We start from the raw sequence: 18,976 nt of genomic DNA, 5'->3' as shown, positions 1-18,976 counted from the left end.
GTAAGCAAAGATTTAGCAACAGCTAGCAAACAGTTTAAGAAAGATGATGAAAAACTACTGCGCAGTAGGTGGGCGGTGGAGAGTTCAGCACCCTGACCCTGTGAGGATGGTTGTGCTTGTTATGATTAAAGTTCTTTCCAGCCTAGTATCCCAGCAGGGGAGATCATGCCTCTTTGCAGGTTTGCCGGCTCAAGAGTCTTTGCAAGTTTCTTTTGGGTTATATTGGAAGAGGCTGACAGCTGGCTAAGCTGAGAGGGAATTGCTGACCTCCACATGCAACAAAGACCATACTTGTTAGAAGAAGGAGTCTGGGGCAGGAGATTCTTGGGGGAGAGCTTATCTGTTTCAGCAACATCGCTCATGCTAGAGCTAGGACTAAAAAGTATTTCTTCTCCAGGTATCTAGGTAAGGCAGGGAATATGGCTATGCCCAGGACTGACTTGTGACTGGTGAAAAGCAAGCCTCTTCTTGCTTGTGCCCTCAGGCAAAAACAGGTTAGGCTCTGTGGAGCGCACATCCTATCTCTGCCACAATCGCTTGTCACGGATGCTACAAAGTGCTGCATGAAGAGGGAGAACTGTAGCCAAAACCAACTATGGGCAGAGCATTAGAGTATTAAAAATAAGGTTAGTAGGCAGGGCTGGGTCTGTGCTGCTAATAAAATCTGGCTGGGGAACAAGTTAAATTATTGGACCTGATTGTTCTGTGCTGCATAACTACTCATGTGCTCATTGATATGGGTATAGTTAAGGGAATAGGTGCATTAGTGACTGTTTCTGGAGTAAAGGCTGAATGAGTCTGTGTCTGCACAGAACTCAACATACTCTGCCCTGTGTGGTTGCCCAGTACTATTCCAGGATTGTACCGTTAACTCTTCCACAACACGTGTTGTACCCAAGAGTTTACAGTTTAGTGTTTCAAGCTGTAAATCCCACAGCCTGCTTAGCTGCAGCACATCCTCAATACTAAAAGAGGACAGATGTCCAGACCCCATCTTCCTCCTGTGTAGCCAGTTGAGTGGGGAAGAAGGGGAGGCAGAGGGAAGCCTCACAGAGCAGTCAAGATGTGAATGTACTTGCAGATTCCTACAGTCATGTACTATTTTGTGTTCGCTTCCTTTTCACAAGGTCATGAAACTATATGGTGTTAGCTCAGTATCTTACTTCCTCATTAGTAATGAGCTTAGAGTTTGTCAGTTCATATTGTTTTCACATATGTATCACGTCTACAGAGTTTAATCTGCAAGTTTGTCTATTCACTCAGTCTTATAAAGTCCTCCTGGAGATGTTTGCGGTAATAATGAGAAGGATCAACTTAAATCTATGAGCTAACTTGCAGGTCATTTAATCTTTGTGAAACAGTACTGGTCAGCATCTTTCACTGAGTAAGAGCTGACTGTTCTTACTTGATGCTTACCATCTTTACCAGTTACTGTCCATGAAAGGACTTTTTTTTTCCCCCTCACATAGCTAGTTAACTTCCTTGAAAGCCTATATATGTCAAATGTCTTGGTCTTTGTAACAAGACTTCTGGACATCCTTACTGACTGCATCAGCTGCATGACTCCTGTGCCTGTTGCCTCATTTAGAGGCAACTAAAAGATTCAACAATTCAACTAGATTTGTGAGGCAATGCTTCTCTTTGAAAATGTTGCTTTGACTCTTCCACATTTATTTAAAGCTCATTCAGTGCTCCCTTTTTCTCTTAACTCTCTTAATAGAGACATAAAGCTTACAGGCTCAGTGTTGAAATCTTCCCGTAGTTTCCTTAAAATTGGCACTGTGCTTGCTACTCTCCTGCTCTTTGCTATCAAAATGCATACATTCCGTTGTTTCAAGTGAGCAGCTGTGTATCACTTACTGGTTTGGGGCAATGCAAACACATCAAAACTGGATACCGTGTCCCAGTACCTTGATTTTCCCCCCCCCCTTTTGTTCTAAGATTACTTCCACTTCTTCCCACTTGAGACAGACCCTGGGAGCTCCTAAGAGGAGATCTTCAGTGTCTGCAAGGAGTAGAAAGGAGAAGTGGAAATATATATTAAAAATAAATAAATAAAAATAAATTATTCTGTTATCCAGATGTTCCTTATGTACTTAGGTTATTTCTTGGTTCTATACATTACTCTTAATGCATTCTGAAGGAGAAATAACCTTTTTCTGTGTATTTTTTGTCTTTGGCAAATAAACAGTCCTTTGCTGGCACGATCATTTGAGCACCTGGTTCTCACAGCTTTATGAAGTCTGCCTTCTTGGTTCTAGCAGACTCCAAGTTTTGCCTGTTTTCTCTTGCTCTTTCAAGCGTTTCTTACCACCTAGTATGTCAATATGGTATGTCTGTTCCTTCCATGCCACCTGTAAGCATCCAGTCCTCTTTTGCTGGCAAGTGTGCATCTCCTTTCAAGCATCCTCAGTTGTATTTTACTACCTTCTGAAGCTGAGTGCAGCTGTAATAGAGTTACTAGCACTTGTTACTAGCACCTAGAGATTTTGAATGTTTGCTTTTGTTCCTGGTAGAGAGGCTCTTCAGCCCTAAGAGTTTTCAGTAAGGTCCTGCATGCTGCTTCAGATGAAATCAGGGGCTGCATTTTTCTGTCCCCTTTGTATTCTTCTTGATCAGCTGATCAACGAAGCGGGCATTGGGAAAGTGGTGCAAAATCAGAGTAATTCTGTGTTGGAAGGGACCTGTGGAAGTCACCTTGTCCAACCTGCTGCTCTAAGCAGGACCAGCTTACATCAGCTTGCCCAGAGTTTGTCCAGTTGAGTTTTGCATATTTCTAAGGATGGAGACTTCTAGCCTCCTCAGGTAACTTGTTACAGTATTTGATTATTCTCATTGTGAAACTTCTTTTCTGGTATCTAATTGGTATTTTCCTTCCTGCAACTTTTGTCCCTTGCCTCTTGTCCTACTACTGTGGACCTTTGAGAAGAATGTGGCTTGTGTGTGCTCCCTTCAGGTAGCTGAAGACAGCGGTGTTGCGTTAATAGTGCCTGAATAGCAACAATCTACCTAGGGTAATGCAAGCTCTCAAGCTTTCTGGTACTATCTTATGTTCTCTTAATCCTTCTGATAACACTTAACAGCTACATGTTGTACATATAAATAAATGAAGGAGGTGCAGCATGCTGAAGGGTAACAAGCCTGAAGTGTGAAACACTGTTGGTGGTGTTCATATCAGCTTATCAGTTCCAAGCCATAGTATCAAATTCTGGCTTGAAATGAAGTGTTACCAAATACACAATGTAAGCAGACAAATTATTTGAACTAGTCTTCAGTTTGTTCTTTTGGAGGTGAGAAGGGAAATAAAAAAAAAAAAAAAAAAAAATCCTTATTTTTAGGTTCATAGCCCTATTTCAGCATTGAACTGACTACTTTCTGCCTGGATGAACCATATTAAACTTCTGAAACTTCACAGCATACAGCTTTCCACCTGGAAGGACAAGGTGGACTATGAAGACAAGTGTATTGTTTTCTTTTTTTTCTTATTTTTAATTTTTGGTTACTTTAAGATGTCATTTGCGTTAATCTTAGTTGAATATAGAGGGCTTAATTTTCTGGCCTAGCAATAAAAACCTACTGATTAACTTGTCAGAAGACTTCCATGAGATCTCCATTTCTTTGCACTAGATTTCAGTTGGTTAAATCTTAACTTATTTTCAAATTTGGCCTTTGTGGAGTAAGTCCACCTCAAACTAAAAATTTCTTTGATGTTTGCACTGCTTGAGTGAATTCTGCAGATGGCCTTCTATGCTGGTTTAGTGGGACATAACTTGAAACGAATGGGGTGAAATTATAAAAATATGAAACTTCTTGAATAGCAGTAATGAAGATACAATGAAAAAGTGAAGTGAAAGATGCAAGAAATAATTAGAAGGACTGAGAAAGACTACTATTTGGAATAGTAGTGTTGTGAACTTCTAAAAACAAGGTATGCCTTGCTGTGTTTTTGTTTATATCTTCTATCTCATGGACACTTCTATGAAGTAAGCTATCTTGATGATTTGGTGTGCTTTACATCATCTTCGGAAGGAAATTAATTTGCTTTTTGCTTTAAAACTGAGTATTCACCCAGGAAAATGACGGAAGTGCAGTTTCACCTCTCAGTTTTCCTGTGCTACGTAGAAGCAGTTGGCAGTGCCTCTAATTACTAAATAATAAAAATCAGTGCAGCATTTGTATAATCTCTTACCATGGTGCTATTAAAGCAAAAGCCTTTCTTTATATGCTTTGCTCTATTTTTCTGTTGCTAAATTGTTCCAAAGCCTATTAGCTCTCATAGGAGGATAAAATGACTAGCTGCTGGTAAGATTTGATGCTTGAGCTACCGTGTTCTCCAGCAGCAAGCAGGGAGAGTGCCTGGGCTTTGAGGCCAGTGCTCACGGTGAGCTGCCTGCTCAGGGAGGTGCTCTTGAAGCCTGCCAGCTGGGCTGTGGCATGGGACAAAGCAGGCTGGCAAGAGGATGACGTTAAGCTTGGAATTCAGACTACGGAATTCATAAGGAGAGGATTCATAATCCCATGGTGTGAGGTATTTATCCTTTTACATTTTAAAGGAACTTTTCCAGAACAGCCCTTGAGCAGTTTCTTTTTTTTTCCTTATGTTAAAGTGGGAGGACTCCCTCCCACCACCCTACCTTACATGTGCAAACTCTTGAAGTAATAATAATAACACTAACAGATTTTTGGCTTGGTTTCTTTCAGACCTTCCAGGATGTATTATATCTCCCAGGTAGACATAAATAATAATTTAAAAAGTGCTACCACCTTAAAATTAACTTCTAGAAAGTCTGGATGTGTTTCAGGATGGGATGACAGCATTGACTTGGGAGTCTTGACAGCTGGTGTCTCGTGTCTCTTGTCACACAAACTTGCTTGACTGATTGGTACCAATTTCTACCGTTAGTGTTTGTTCTGCTCTTCTGATGGCTTCCAAGAAGGTTTGTGCTTCTGGTGGTGACCTGTATGCAGACAGGTCAATGTGCAAAGGTGTCTTCAGCTGCCCTGAGCTCGTAGGCTGGGAGACAATCCTGGTTTGGAAGCTGTGTTAATGAAGTACCTGTGTAAATGAAAAGCTGCTGCGAGGCAGTGTGCAAGCACTCTGGTAACAGCTTCTTTGGGACTGGTGTCTGGTCGGCTTGGAGCACTGGACAGGCAAACACGGATCTGTTTGCTCTTAACTGGGCAAACATAACCTTAGGCCTGGTTTTACCTTATCTACCTCAAACACTGGTCTGAGGCACCAGCAATTCCATTTCAGCTTCTGAGGGAGCTGGTTCTAGGGACATCAACTGCCTCGCCATTGCTGGGGAAGCTTGAGGAAAACTGTTCTCCATTTTTAGGGGTGAAACAGTTTGAGCTCAAAGATTTGCTGTGAAATACTTGATGAAGTCCATGCTTGAGATGAACTGGAAGTTTGAGTAGGCAGCTGTGGTGCTGCTGTTGAATGGACTTTTATTCTTCCAAATTTCCAGACGTTCATTCCCATCTAGCCTATACATGTACCAGCTGGCACTGTCAACCATTATGGACTTTAAAATGGTTTTGGTCCCTGCTAGAGGAGGTCTTCACTGCTATAACTGTTGTCCTGCCCAGCAGTTAACCCTGCTCCTGTGTTTTTTCACTGTTCTCTGGTGTCTTTTCAAGAACTGTATTATATTTCCATTGCCTTTCCTGGATTCCTTCCCCTGGCAATTTTCCCTGTTTTTCAGGTTGGATGGGATCACAGTAGAAGGAAACAGCAGGTCTGATTCTTCGAGAAAGGATGTGGGGAGGAGGACGTTGATCAGGCATATCTTGAGATCGTTTTGCCCCTTCCCTAAAGGACCAAAAAGGATCCTAATCCCTCCTGTGGCAGCCCTGATCATCTTCTTTGTCTGTCTCTTGAAAGCTTTGTAGGATACAGTAACCTCATGGAAAAAGGTGGATGTCTTCATGGCGTGATACTGACACTAAGTGAGATGAAACTTGCCTTCATTTATATATTAAAAACAAACAAAAACCAATAACAACAATTCTCTACATTAAAAAAAAAAACAAAAAACAAAACAAAACAACAAACACTCCTAAATCTATAAGTTTTCACTCTGATTTAGATAATATGTAATTCTGCTCTCCCAGCTCCCTTTCTGTGTTTTATACTGACTGAAGGCTGAGCAGCCACCTGTAATTCACTTGTTTGTTCTAACAGTGTACAGTGGCTGCAACTTGATATTTTGCTGCTCCAGTTCCTTAACAGGGCATGTTTCTGAACTGTAGGAAAGTACAAAATGTTTCCATCGAAATGCTAGATTTCACCTCACCAAAGTGGTATTTATTTGTACAGTATCATGTGGTAGGCAGTCTCTCCTGTCAGTTGAGCTGGTGATTTAGGAAGCATCAGATTTCCCTCTAGTATGAACTCATCCAGTCAAGGCACCTAACAAGTTATTTTGGTAGATTTGAGGTGAGTTAATAGCCACAAAATTTCTAATTTGTATTTCTTTTCAAAGTCAGATTAGCCTAGAAATGCTGGTGTTTTAACTGGTGCCTTTGTAACTGCTCCATGACAAATTAGGCTTGCTGGTCTGTTGCCCTGTAGCTGACAATTTTAAGTTCTTTTAAAGCCTTTCTGAATATGAACTTAACACCGTTCTGAAAGCTGGATACTTGTAGATTTGCTGTAGGACACTTTTATAACTATATTTTGAACTGAAATTTAAACAAGTCCAAACAATATGAATTGGAGTTAAACTTGTATAGGGGTTGCCCTGGCTCTGAGCATCTGCTCCTCAACAGAAGAGCCTGTGGGAGGATTTCACCTTTATGAGAAGGTTCACCCTTACCTTTAGCTGCCCTGCCAGCTCCTGTGTTGTCCAAAGCCTGTCTGGAAGGAACTTCAGAGGTTATGTAGTCCATCCACTGCCCCGAGGCAGGATCAGTCATACTCGGACAAGTGTCTGTCAGAAATGGTTTGACTTGTTCTTAAAATTGTCATGTGATGGGATTCCTTCTCCTTCCCCCTGTTAAGCACTTTATTATCTACCCTTATTCTGAGTCTAACTGAAGTCCTGGGACGTGAATGTATGTGACCATGCCTTTCCATTTTATTTACCATTTTTATAGGTACCACAAATGGTGGTAACGTGTTTTACCACCACTCATTAATTGCTTGCTGGTCTGCTCTTCAGTTAAGGTGCTGCTGTCCTTATCCTGTGAGCCATGGGTAAGAGAGAAGGATACCGGTCTGTGTTCAGGTTGAAAACAAAGACTTGATTGCTCAGATTGTGTGGCTTGTTTTAGGGTAACTAATTTTTTTCACATCTGAATCTTTTGTCCACAGACGTATTGTGTTACTGATCCAGTATTTGAACATGTGCTTAAACCCCTTTTTGGAGGAAGTCCTGCACCAGCTGTGTGGAATGCATGTCTGCAGGGGGGAGAGGGGCAGGCAGCCCGTTGAGCTGTCTTCCCTTGGCTTGTATCCCACGTTGCCTGGGTTCCTGCCTCACCCCAAGTGTTTTGGGGCCAGTCTCTTGATCTCACCTCCCTGCAGTGCTCAGCCAGGTGCTCCCCTTTGCTCCGAGCTGCTGGGGCTCCAGCTGTGGTCCTGCTCTAACACAGCCACATCAATTATAAGAGTACATTGTTGGTTTTCTTTTTTTCTTTTCTTTTTAATCTTCCTCACTTTAACCGATCAAAATGCTGATACCACACCGAAGGATGCTGCGTAGCCTGGGGCCTCACTCACTGACAGCTGTGTGTGCATCTGCTGTTCCTCTGCCGTGTCCCACACCCGTACGGTGGTGTGCGAATGTCTCCTGTCCAGCAGCTGTCCTTACCTTCACCCTCAGATAAGGGTAATAGCCTTCCTTAAAAGGAGACAGAAAGAAATGTTTCTCCTCACCCACACCCCATCTTTGTAGTTCAAAATGGTGCATTCTTATTTGACATCGTGTCTTTGTTAAATACTTAATTACTAGACATGGTTGTTTCTTGGGATTTGAGGGGGAGGAGGGGAAAGCTTAGAGTGACGACCTTAAAAACTAAAGCTGTAAAGCACTTTAACACCCCTGGCTTTGACATCCTCAAAATAACTTGAGAGACTAAGAGAAAACTATTAGTTTAGTTTGTTTTGACTTCTGTAATACGAGAACCCAGGAATAATGTGCAGTGACTTACCTTTTCAAAACAATCCACGCTTGCAACTTTGCAAGACCTGCACTTGCAGTCCTATCTCTTCCCTTCTGCTTGTGGTGTGAGTAGTGTGTTAATAGCCTGTACGTGCCGCTCCTTGCACTTGTTACTGATTTGTGAAGTCAAGACAACTTGTGGACAATCCCAGGACTTATATTTAACCACAGATACAACAGCAAATGTTTTGGAAAGTCACTGTTAGAACTCTGATAGGGCTGGAAAGACCTGATGGGGATTTAATTTCAACATGCTAGAGAAAGGGGAAAAATATTTTCTTTACAGACTCTGTGAACATTGTATTTACTTCTCTGCCCTGTGCCAGAGGAAGTAATTAACACCTGAGTGATTCACTTCAGAGTGTAAAGGAGTATACCTTAAGCCAGAGTGTGGGGAGGCTGTTTCTCTCTCTCTTTTTTTTTTTTTTTTTATCCTGTTATACTTCCTTATGTAGATATCTTGAGGAAGCTTTTACATGTTATTGCTGGAACTGATTTTAGTTGGTATGTTCATCATTGACCTGAGAGTGTTGGTAAACACACCCAGTACTTGAGTTTGTAGGTGATAGTAAATTCTTTTAGGTGGCCTAATGCAATGCAAGCCTAAAATTCCTGACAAGCCTCCTAAATCCGAGCAGAGAAAAAGTAGTAGGTGAGTAGTAACGCAGATGTGAAAGAACATAAGGAAAAACTATTTAAATCATGGCTACGTGATTCTGAAGTCACAAGTAGCAGTTGCAGTTTGGGAACAAAAATGTAATTGTCCAACATTTCTCTAAAAAGTTCTCTAAAATGATCAATGCAGTGCATGTTTGCAGGAAAAAAAAAAAAAGCTTGCAAAATTCTGAGTATCACTTGGGAAGGGGTGAGAGGTGAGTGGGAGGTTATTGTTATACTGCTGTATGAAACGTTGGTGTGCCCTTGTCTCATAGGTGCTAGACTGCAGACAGTGCTCACCTCACCAAGGATGCGTGAGAACTAGAGGAGGTGCAGGAGGAGAGCAACTGAAATGATGAGGGGGCTGGAGCCCCTTGAAAGAAAGCACCACTTCATGTTGCGGGCAGCGAATTGCTGAAGCTGCCTGCCATGAGAAAGTGTGGTGGCATAAAGTATCAGCAGGTTCTTACAAGAATTAAGCAAGCTGGGGGACAATATAGTGGGCTAGAGGATGTTTCTTATGTTCTTAGGGAAAACCTGGACAACTCTCATCTCTGAGTCATTGCGTCCATGTAACTTGGTTTGGGGAGGTTCCACTTGTCTCTGTGTATGTTGTGTATGTGTGTATTTTAAGATTAATTATATAAAAAGGGGGGGGGGCTATCACCCTACAACATTTTAGACCATCCATCTTAAGCTTTTGATACAGATGAGGAAAACTCTATTTATAAATACATATAGTCATAAATTTATTTTGATGCAGAAAAGGTAAAAGAATACGTTAAAAAAAAAAAAACAATGTGGTGAGATCTGTCTCAGAGTTGCACCATACAGTCATTGTTTACATATCTTACAGTCAAACTATTTGTCACTTGGCTGAAACAACAAAATGCTTTGAATGATTGTGTCTAGTGTAAATAGTAATAAAAATAGTTTGTGTCGAAATTGATAAAGAAATAGAGTCTTAATTTTAAACCTGTTCATATAACAGTTACTGGTATATCCACACATTATTTATCTTAAAACATGTCTCAAAATAAGCACCTAAAATTACTTCAAAAAAGGGTGATACAATAGGAAAACCTGGAATACTTGCTGTCACTTGTATTGCGTAATCATTTTGAATTTTGTGTAGCTACCCAAACCTGTTTAATAACTGTGAAATACTTGATAGTTGAGCTAAATCGGTGACAATAACATCAGAAACAAAATTGATATTTTTACATAATGGCTTGTTCTGATGTTGAAAACACCATTTTATTTTTCAGCCTGCTTTTTCAGCCAAACCCCTAAGCATTGCAGTCAAAATGTCACACTTCTTAATTGCAGTGGTGTGGTTTGTGTGTAACTTGTCTGCTGAGCAGGCTGTGTGTATCGTTGTTATGACAGAACAAAAAGAAATAAGGCCCCCTTTCCTTGATAGTGCACCTTTGATCTTCCAGACAAGAATTGCAGACCTAAACCCTGCAGAAAAGATGAAACTAGCAAGTCTAACAAAAGCCTAAACAGAAGTAATAGTTAGTATTGAAATCCTAATTATACTAGTGAGTGTTTTAAACACTATTTTACTTTAAGTATAATTTGATTTTGGTCGGTATGGATTCTGTGAAACAGCAACAGTGAGGAGCACAGCAGTGCATATGCATACACAAGTGCAGTATTGCTTCAATAACGTCAGTGATCTCAACTGTGCAAGTAAGCAAGTAATATTGTACAAGAATTGTCTGCTAAATTGCAAGGTTTAATTTACAGATAGAATGTACAAATGCTAAAATAAGCTGTTTTTGAAGTCATCTGTTTTTGTTTTTTCTATGAGAGTCCTTTATTATTTATATCTGCTAAATTATTTGTAATATAAAATATTAGGCTTTTGACTGTGCAGTTGCTAAATATAGTTAATAGATCTTTGAAATCTGTTGTTTGACTAAATTTACAGATCTTACAGATGTCTGTCCTTATAGAGATGAACTTAATACAGTTTAAAATCCACGGGTCCCTGCTTTATGCAGGTTTGTGTGAATAAGGCTTTGTTTTTAAAAATGCATCTTTCTAATGTGATTTTGTAGGTTAAAAATAAAACAATTATGCCTGAAGTCTTTTCTGTGTTCTTTCTAGTGGATTATAACTCCAGAAGATAATGAAGGTATTTGTATAAAGGGATTAGGCACCAAGACTTTCAGGAAAGCAGCTTTGAGTTGCAGAGGTCTCTCTGCTCTTTGTTTCTTAATCCTGTGAATATCTTTGTATTCCCTCCAGAAGCTGGTAGTCTGTTGCTGTAGGAATTAATGTGGTTTGTGTCCCAGGAGTGCTGTCGGTCCAGGTCCAGCTTGTGGGACAGGTCAGTGCTCCAAAGGTGGCTGCTGTACATCCTTGTGTATGAGAGGATCGCTGTCACCTGGCTCTGGAAAGCGTTTTCTAGAAAAAGAAAAGCTGAGACCACTTACAGTGCTGTAAATTACACGTGTACAAACACAGGAACAGAGCCAAGGTTCGTGGTATGTTTAGAGATCCTCACTTAACTGCACAAGATGAAGAGCGTGCTTGTAGCAGTTGAAGTGGTTACGGTTTCTAAACAGCTCACCTGCTGCTTGAAGCCCTGTTGAATTCAGTGGGGACTAAGATGGCCCAGAACTCCTGCAAGGAATTTTCTACCTTTTGTTGTGGTTAGGGCAAGGCTGCAGGGCGCTCCTGCTGCAGCAGCTGCAGCATAGCAGTGAAGTACAACCGCTGGGGGTTAGGCGGTGTGCTCTGCGAGCCAGGTGAAGGTAGGGGAGGAGGAGAAGTACTGCCTAGGGGACTTCATAACATGCTATGAGCTAGGTGGCTCACCTGTGAGCAGGTGAATTTTTCAAGAATTATTTCTTTCAAGTTCAAGATTGATCCATCTTCACTTGCAGAAATTTACATTGTTATAAATGCTCATATTAATATTCTCAGGGAACAATTTTTTTTATTCATTGCTTCTTCAATACACAGCAACCAGAATCTAGTCAGGAGGTAGAAACTCATCATTGTACAGCTGTGGGCTTTCAGTTTCTTTCTTTGGGGATTCCTCACACTTGGTGACCACTGTCAAGCTCCATGCTTACTTATAGAGGTGTTTCTGCTGCTCACTCTGACAGCATCATCAGGTGCTGTTATAGAAAGTTGGCTTGCTTGTTGCTGAACAACTAGTAATCTCCATGCCAGCTTAAATCTTTGGCTTTCATCTTACACTGTGATGCTTGTACTGCTATTTTAGGACTATACCGCTGTGTTGCAGTGCTTCGCTCCAGGCCATGCTTTGCTTCTTCACCTCACAGTGCTAGTAAATCCATTGCCTTGGCAGCAGCTCCAGTTGCTGGTGCAAGGAGAAGGGAGGTATTTTGCAAGATAGTGTTCTGGGGAGTGTTTGCTAGAGGGTGATGCAGGTGAATTGCTTCCTTGGCATACCCAAGAACGGATAGGAAGAATCTGGGCAGATGCCAGCATTTAATATAGGTAAATGAAGCTGTGCTCTCAGGTGAGCATGGATGTGTGTGGGAGTGCAGATGGCATGGTGGGAAAAGCCTGTACAAAAACACAAACCCTCTTGATTTCAACAGATTAAGCTTCCTAGCTTTGTATGTACTGGCATTCAAATGGTTGCATCATATGTGGGTACAGATCTTTAGTTAGGGGCAACTGGACCCTGATCGCCATGTCAGGGTATTGTTAGGGATAACTCAGGTATGTCCTTAACCTTCTCTAGTTCCTTCAGAGCTCGAGTAGCAGCTGCCCGAGTAGCAGCTATGTTGTCTCTGAACCTACAGGTAACAGGCATTAAGCTGTCTGACAAGAAGTCTTTAATACAGTGCAGCTATTCCAGGAGGTGGGTTTTAAAAATGAGCAGCTGTCGTGCTCTGCTCAGGCTGCTGAAGAGGACATTTAATAAATTTCTAGTCAGATTAGCAGCAGCCTTGTCCAGACGCTCAAGCCTTGGGATAAAGGCGTACTGTTTCTCACAAATGAGAAGTGCAATCTCTACAAAAAGTGCACAGAAATATACGGTGTCACTTAAAATGCACTGAGGTGTTGGCTAACCTTTTTTGCACTGATTCTTTGAGGGGGACTGTGGTAGCTTTAAAACTGAATCTTATCTTGCTGTTTGATCTTCTTTTTCTCAGGGTAAACAGAATAGCCTCAGACCGCTCCAGGCTCCATAACTGACAGCAAGTGAGGCTCCTGTTTAATAGGTTGTTTAGAGTTTAATTTTTCCCCTCTGTTCTTAAGGGAATCGGTGTCTCTGAGAAAATAATTGCATGCCCGATGAGGACAGAAGCTTTATTGCGGTGGTCCAAGAACCTGAATACAATTGCGACGATATATGAGAAACTTCAAGCAAATGGCCCATTCAGAAACCTTACGTAACTGTGGCAGGTTTGAGTTTCCAGCAGATTCGGATTTGCCTCTTTGATTATCATCTGATGTGAGAGGAGGCTTAGGGTTTCAAGTTCACAATACGTCTATTCAGTGAGACCCGTTTATTAGCCTGAACAGTATCTGCAGAGTTCTCTTCATCTTTGGCTTTACTAAAAGAAGCTATTTAAACTTAATTCCAGGCTCCAAGCTTGTTGGTTATGAGCAGAGTATCACTTTGTTTTGATAAGGATGTCTATTACTTTGCGCTCTCTCTGGAGTTCTTAAATGACCCCGTTTATCTCTTCTGCATCATGGAACTTTCAGTGCTGCCCCATGCAACATGCTTATTTTCTTGGAAGACTTCAAATTAGTCTTAACCCATTTATATCCAGCCTGATGGAAACTCTGGGCATTCCTGCTGAGTTCAGCATAGCAGGAAGGACTAAGTGACATGCTGATAGGTGGGAGAATCTTAGGGCTGGAAAAAAGTAGGTACTTTCTGCGTTTTGATGGGGAAGCTGAAGTTTTGCAAGTTTAGGATTATTTTTAGACTCTGTGAAACCCTTCTGGGGAACAAAAAACAATAAAAACAAACAAACAAAAAAAGCTGGCTGACTTTATTCCCCTGCTTTGTCCTGGACAGACTGAAGTCTTTCCTATTGATTGTGAGATCCACTGTAGTTCTCCCATGTCCATGTTGCTCTCAGACTGGTGGATTTCTGCATGCTGTTCTTCAGGCAGCTAATGGGGATAACTTTAAAATTACTGGAGAGGTTCTGGCTGTTGGCTCATATAGGTAAAACTTCACACAACTCTGTAGTGCTGAACATGCTCTGTAGCTTGGGGGAAGTTTTGATAGCGTGCATTCCACTTCAGAAATCTTTTTCACAGTTGAAGTAGGTGTCTGTATTTAAGCTTTTAAAGCATGGGGATCACAGATATTTCAGTGCAGGTTTCAGAACTGTAAGTTGTGTTATTCTGCCTTAGTTCTGGAAATCATAGATTTGTCTTCTTTTGAGCTACATATGATCATTTCCATCTTGTCTGAAAAAGAACAAAAGATGACTGACTTACTTCATTTAAGGTTCTCTTTTTTTTTTTTTAAATAAAAAAAAAAAGGCAAATCAACAACAACAGAAAAGAACAAGTCTTATTCCTCCTTACTATGTTACCTCTGTATGAATAGAAGTCTATGCAAAGCAGAATCATCTGCTTTGTGTTAAATCTCCAGTGGTGTGTAGTCATCCATCTTCTGCTACAGAAAACCTCTAGAGCTTTCACTTCCTTTGTGTGTAGAAAGGTATCTTTGTAGTATGGCTCATCGTACATCTAGGCTGAATTAAAACTGGTGGTTTGTGTGGATCAGTGAAGTCTGAAATGCATAGATAAATGCTATTAAAATAGAAGAATTCTAATACTGTTCTTTGTTCTTATTTCAGGAATGTACTCCAGAAAACCTGGAACTGAAAAAGAAGATTTTTGCTCAGCTAGATCTAATTGTTGGTGACAATGTTGTATTGAGCAGCTCGACCTCTTGTCTCTTACCCAGCAAACTGTTCACTGGCCTTAAACATGTTAAGCAGTGTATTGTGTCGCATCCTGTAAGTATGGTGGCATGTATTGTTTTTATCGTAACATTATAGGTATTTAATGAGACTGTGTCCCAATTTCTTCTCTGCAGAATGAGAGGATATGTGGAGTGCTTTCATGTCTTTGTTAGTGTGCAGGGCCTGAATTTTTGGAAATGCTTTAGTTTGGTCATTCTGTGAGTGGCAGCATATACAAAATTGAGGTTTAGTGTATGTTTTGTACTATTGGTTCTAGATACCTTCCATGTAAATTCTTGTGTGCACATTGCGGTGTTATTCCAATTAATTGTTCTCAAAAAAAATTATAGGGACTCTGTGTTTTGTAGACGAACCTATAAAAGTCCCTGTGCTCTTCTGATGGCATCATTATTATTTTTCTTGATGTAATTTTTCAGTATCAGTAAGGTTCCAAACAGCAAGCTGTATGCACTTGTCAGGTAATGTAGATGAAAGGTAGAAAGCTTTAGCTCTGGTTTCATCAAAGTATTGATGTAGAGGTGGTATACCTGAAGAGGAGCAGCAGAGAAATGAAATGAAATGGAACAAACTGTACATAGAGCTGAATTTGCATGCTTTGTGTCTGACTGGGACAAGGCAGTGATGCGTAAGTAGCATGACTAGAGGTGGCAGCAGAACCTCAGAATGCTGAAGGACACCTTTGAACCTCTGTAGGCATTTGTGGGGCTGTTTTTCACAGCCTCTGTCCTCAGTGTGGAAGAATGTTTTGTCTTAATCACTGGGGTTTTTACTGCTTCTGTTTCTGGACTCTGAGTCTGTTGACTGATCTTGCAAACAGAAGGCTAATCTTATATTAAGAGGGCTGTGGTCATAAAGGCTTGCAGTAACTGGAGAATGGTACTCTTCTGCTGTATGTGGCTCATAGAATCACTGAATAGTTCGAGTTGGAAGAGATCTTAAGGATTATTGAATTCCAACCCCCCTGCCGTGGGCAGGGATGTTACCTGCTAGGTCAGGTTGCTCAAAGCCCTATCTGACCTGGCCTTCTGCACTTCAAGGATGGGGCATCCACAGCTTCTCCAGGCAACGTGTTCCAGGGACTTGCCACCCACTGAGTGAAGAATTCCTTCCTTATATCTACCCCTATATTTCTAAATCTACCCTCTTATCCTATCACTCCACTCCCTAACAAAGAGTCCTTCCCCAGCTTTCCTGTATGTCCCCTTTGGGTATCAAAGGCCACTTTGAGGCCTCCCTGGAGCCTTCTCTTCTCCAGGCTGAACAACCCCAACTCCCTCAGCCTGTCTTTGCAGGAGAGCTGTTCTGGCCCCTTGATCATATTTGTGGCCCTCCTCTGGATTCATTCTGATACTTCAACATCCTTCTTGTGCTGGGGGGCCCAGAGTTAAATGCAACACTCCATGTGGGGTCTCATGAGAGCAGAGTAGAGGGGGAGAATCACCTCCCTTGACCTGCTAGCTAAAATGTTACTACACTTTGCCTTTCCAGGGCAGAATGTACATTAAATGCCAATTCCGTTGGCATACTCAAGAGTGGCAGTGTGAACACAAAAATCCAGCACTACTTTATTGTGATACCTCTACAGCTGCCTGTAGCCTAATGCTGCAAATTGTTTGGTCAGCCCCTCTGACACCCCTCCACCAGTACCGTTGTGCCTTGGAGTGGCTGAGGAGAAAAAGGAACAAAAGGATTGGTTTCTCTCCTTAAAACTGATTTTTTTATCCCCTTTTAACTAAAAAGGAAAAAGAAATCAAGCTTCAAAATATGTATCTGTGCCTAGGATTAGCCTTTCTCCAGTCTAAAACTAGGGAGTTCCTTATCTCAGATTTCTAGGATTGTAACTTTCCATAGTGCAAAAGATCATGTCTCTTCTAAGCTTCTGTATTAAGGAACTATAACTATGATTTTATTTTTGTTACCGTTTCCTAGGCTTCTTCCTGTGCTCTTCTGTTTGTCAGCCTTTCATTTTTTTTCCATTACTCTTTTATTGTTATCCCAAACTGGTTTATTCTGGTTGATCCGTTTAGTTTGAGCTGCAGCCTTCATAGGAGCTACTTCTGAAACCATCTTTGATCAGATCTGGCAAAGTAGCTAGTTTCTGCATAAACACTTTTCTAGGTTGCTGTTGTAAAGGTATGTGTGTTTTCCAAAGTAAACACTTCAGAGTGCCATAAAATGTGTAACTGCTCAGAGATGGCTTTGCAGTCTGAGACCATTTTCTGAGTAGTCTCAGCTTCACTCATAGGGGGGTGTACTATTCCAGGGCATTTCTCTATTTTTTTTTTTATATCAGTAAAAACATTTGCTTTGTAGTAGTAGTTGGTTTTTGATTGTTTTGTTTTAATCATGACCTTACTAGCAATTTAAACAAAAGTAGGACATGGGGAATGGTGGCTGAAGGAAGGAAGCTGTTCAGAAAGACACTGAAAATAAGAAGTGTGGAATTTGATACTTTTATAGAAAAATAAAAAGCTCAAGTTGTAAAGCCTCTGGGACAGGTGAGCATGCTGAGGAGAAATGAAGAGAAATTTCTCAAGTACTATATGAGCCTGCCCGATCACGCAGCTAGAAACACGGAGCTAGAGGAGACTGCCACTGAGTGAAGTTCCTTGCTGTAAGAGGAGCCATGTCATCAAGTTGCCTTAAAATATATTAAGCTCCCTCTTAGTTTTTGTTTTTGTTTTTTTTTTTTTCTTTACTTGACTGCTTCTATATGAAGTTTTATTTCAATCTTACTAACGGTCCACTAAAATTTGTTTGTGTAGACTGTGGTTTTATAGCTTTTGTCTAGTTTAATTCTGTCTGTTTTCTTCATTTATCCCTTCTTAGCTATCATTCTGTTAGGCTGAGTAAGGTAAACTCTCCTGCTCCCTTAAAAATGGCTTTGCATTACCCTTCTCATTTTTAGAAGCCTTTTTTTCTCCTCCCTTTCAATTTCATCTTCATTTTACCACGTTTAGTTGTTACCAACATTAGTTATCTCACTCTTAAACAATTGTCCTCCTAAGTCTCCACAGCATGCTCAGTAACACACCCATACACTCCTTGTGCCAAGTCAGTGAAATAAAATATTTCAATAAGGTCTCTGTCAAAACTAATCGTGGAAGAAATTCTTAATAGCCTCAGTCTTGCTCAACAATTAGCTCGTCTTCTTTCTGATGAGACCCGGTGATATACTTAAGGGTTAGAAAAGCCTTCAGAGAGCTTCTTGCAGTGTTTCAGGTCTTGCTGAATTGCCTGGCACCACCATGTCTGCAGTGGTGTCCATCACACCACACAGCTTTGTTGGTGGCACTGCCAAAGAAAATAAAGTAAATGTATTACATGGGTAAGAGCAGGCATAGCTGTACAGCAGGTTATGTGTTGGTCAGATGCTAAAGTAAAGGAAAACATGCAAGTGCTGAAACAAAAACCAAACCAGAGGAAGGACTGCTGGCACACTGCTGTGATTAAGTCCTGTATTTGCATTTACATGAGTACAGTTAAGAGCAGCTGACTGTGAGGGAACATGGTGAAAGAATCAGTATTTAATTATCGTCCTTTAAATGTGAATGTTTTTTCTGGTGGTCATTTATGGTATGTTGGGTCTGACTGTTGGAAATGAGTACAAGAGCTTCATTTAAGACCTTAAGAATATGGCTTACAGACTCCTACTTCTGGAAGGAGCACACACTGGATACTGCCTGTAACACTGACCTGAAGAACCTTAGGCACTTCTAGGATGTTCATTACAATTTTTTGTTTACAACTTCAGAAACATATTGCACACAAGTCAGGACTTGTGTGTAAAATAACATTTGGGAAGAGTCATGGAGAAGTAGGGTTTTGTGGCTTTTTTTAAAAATAGATGCAGTGTTGAAGGTAACTTGTTCTGCAGCTTTCTTTTTTTTTTTTTTTTTTTTTTTGGAAGTATGTATTATGTGATATCTGTTAATGTGTTTACAATATATTCCCAGCCTTGGGCCAGTAGCCATTTATCTGTTGAGTTTTGCATCATACAGGTGGTGCATAGGAATAATTCTGTTTCAAACTTCCTGATTATTTAAAAGGAAATACCTTGTTTAATTTGGGAAGGCAAGTGGTGGTCATTTTTTACAACAAAATCCAACCTGCGTATTGGGAAAACATCAGTTATTCAAGTCAGCATAAAGCCTTCTAATACTGAACTGTTCTCCTCCTTAGGCTACGTGGACTTTGGGATTA

The 18,976-nt window shown here is 40.8% G+C and overlaps 1 protein-coding gene and 1 long non-coding RNA gene across 5 annotated transcripts in view; both read left to right on the top strand.

Annotated features, from left to right (window-relative positions):
* Window positions 1-18,976, top strand: part of CRYL1 (crystallin lambda 1) — a 63,343-nt gene that overhangs the window by 15,321 nt on the left and 29,046 nt on the right. For 3 of the 4 annotated variants that reach the window (XM_068671090.1, XM_068671080.1, XM_068671100.1), the window contains one exon: window positions 14,645-14,806. The exons of the other annotated variant lie outside the window; for it this stretch is intronic. In XM_068671090.1, coding sequence (XP_068527191.1) covers window positions 14,645-14,806 — 162 coding nt within the window. The remainder of the gene's footprint in view (window positions 1-14,644; window positions 14,807-18,976) is intronic. 4 annotated transcript variants of the gene reach the window in all.
* Window positions 9-10,918, top strand: LOC137850761 (uncharacterized). Its single transcript, XR_011092793.1, has 2 exons — window positions 9-7,835; window positions 9,101-10,918. It is a non-coding gene; the product is annotated as an uncharacterized lncRNA (long non-coding RNA).

This window comes from Anas acuta, chromosome 1 (assembly GCF_963932015.1).
Source record: "Anas acuta chromosome 1, bAnaAcu1.1, whole genome shotgun sequence".
Lineage (NCBI taxonomy): Eukaryota > Metazoa > Chordata > Aves > Anseriformes > Anatidae > Anas > Anas acuta.
The sequence above is the reverse complement of the archived record's forward strand: the minus strand, read 5'-3'. Positions and strand labels throughout refer to the sequence as shown.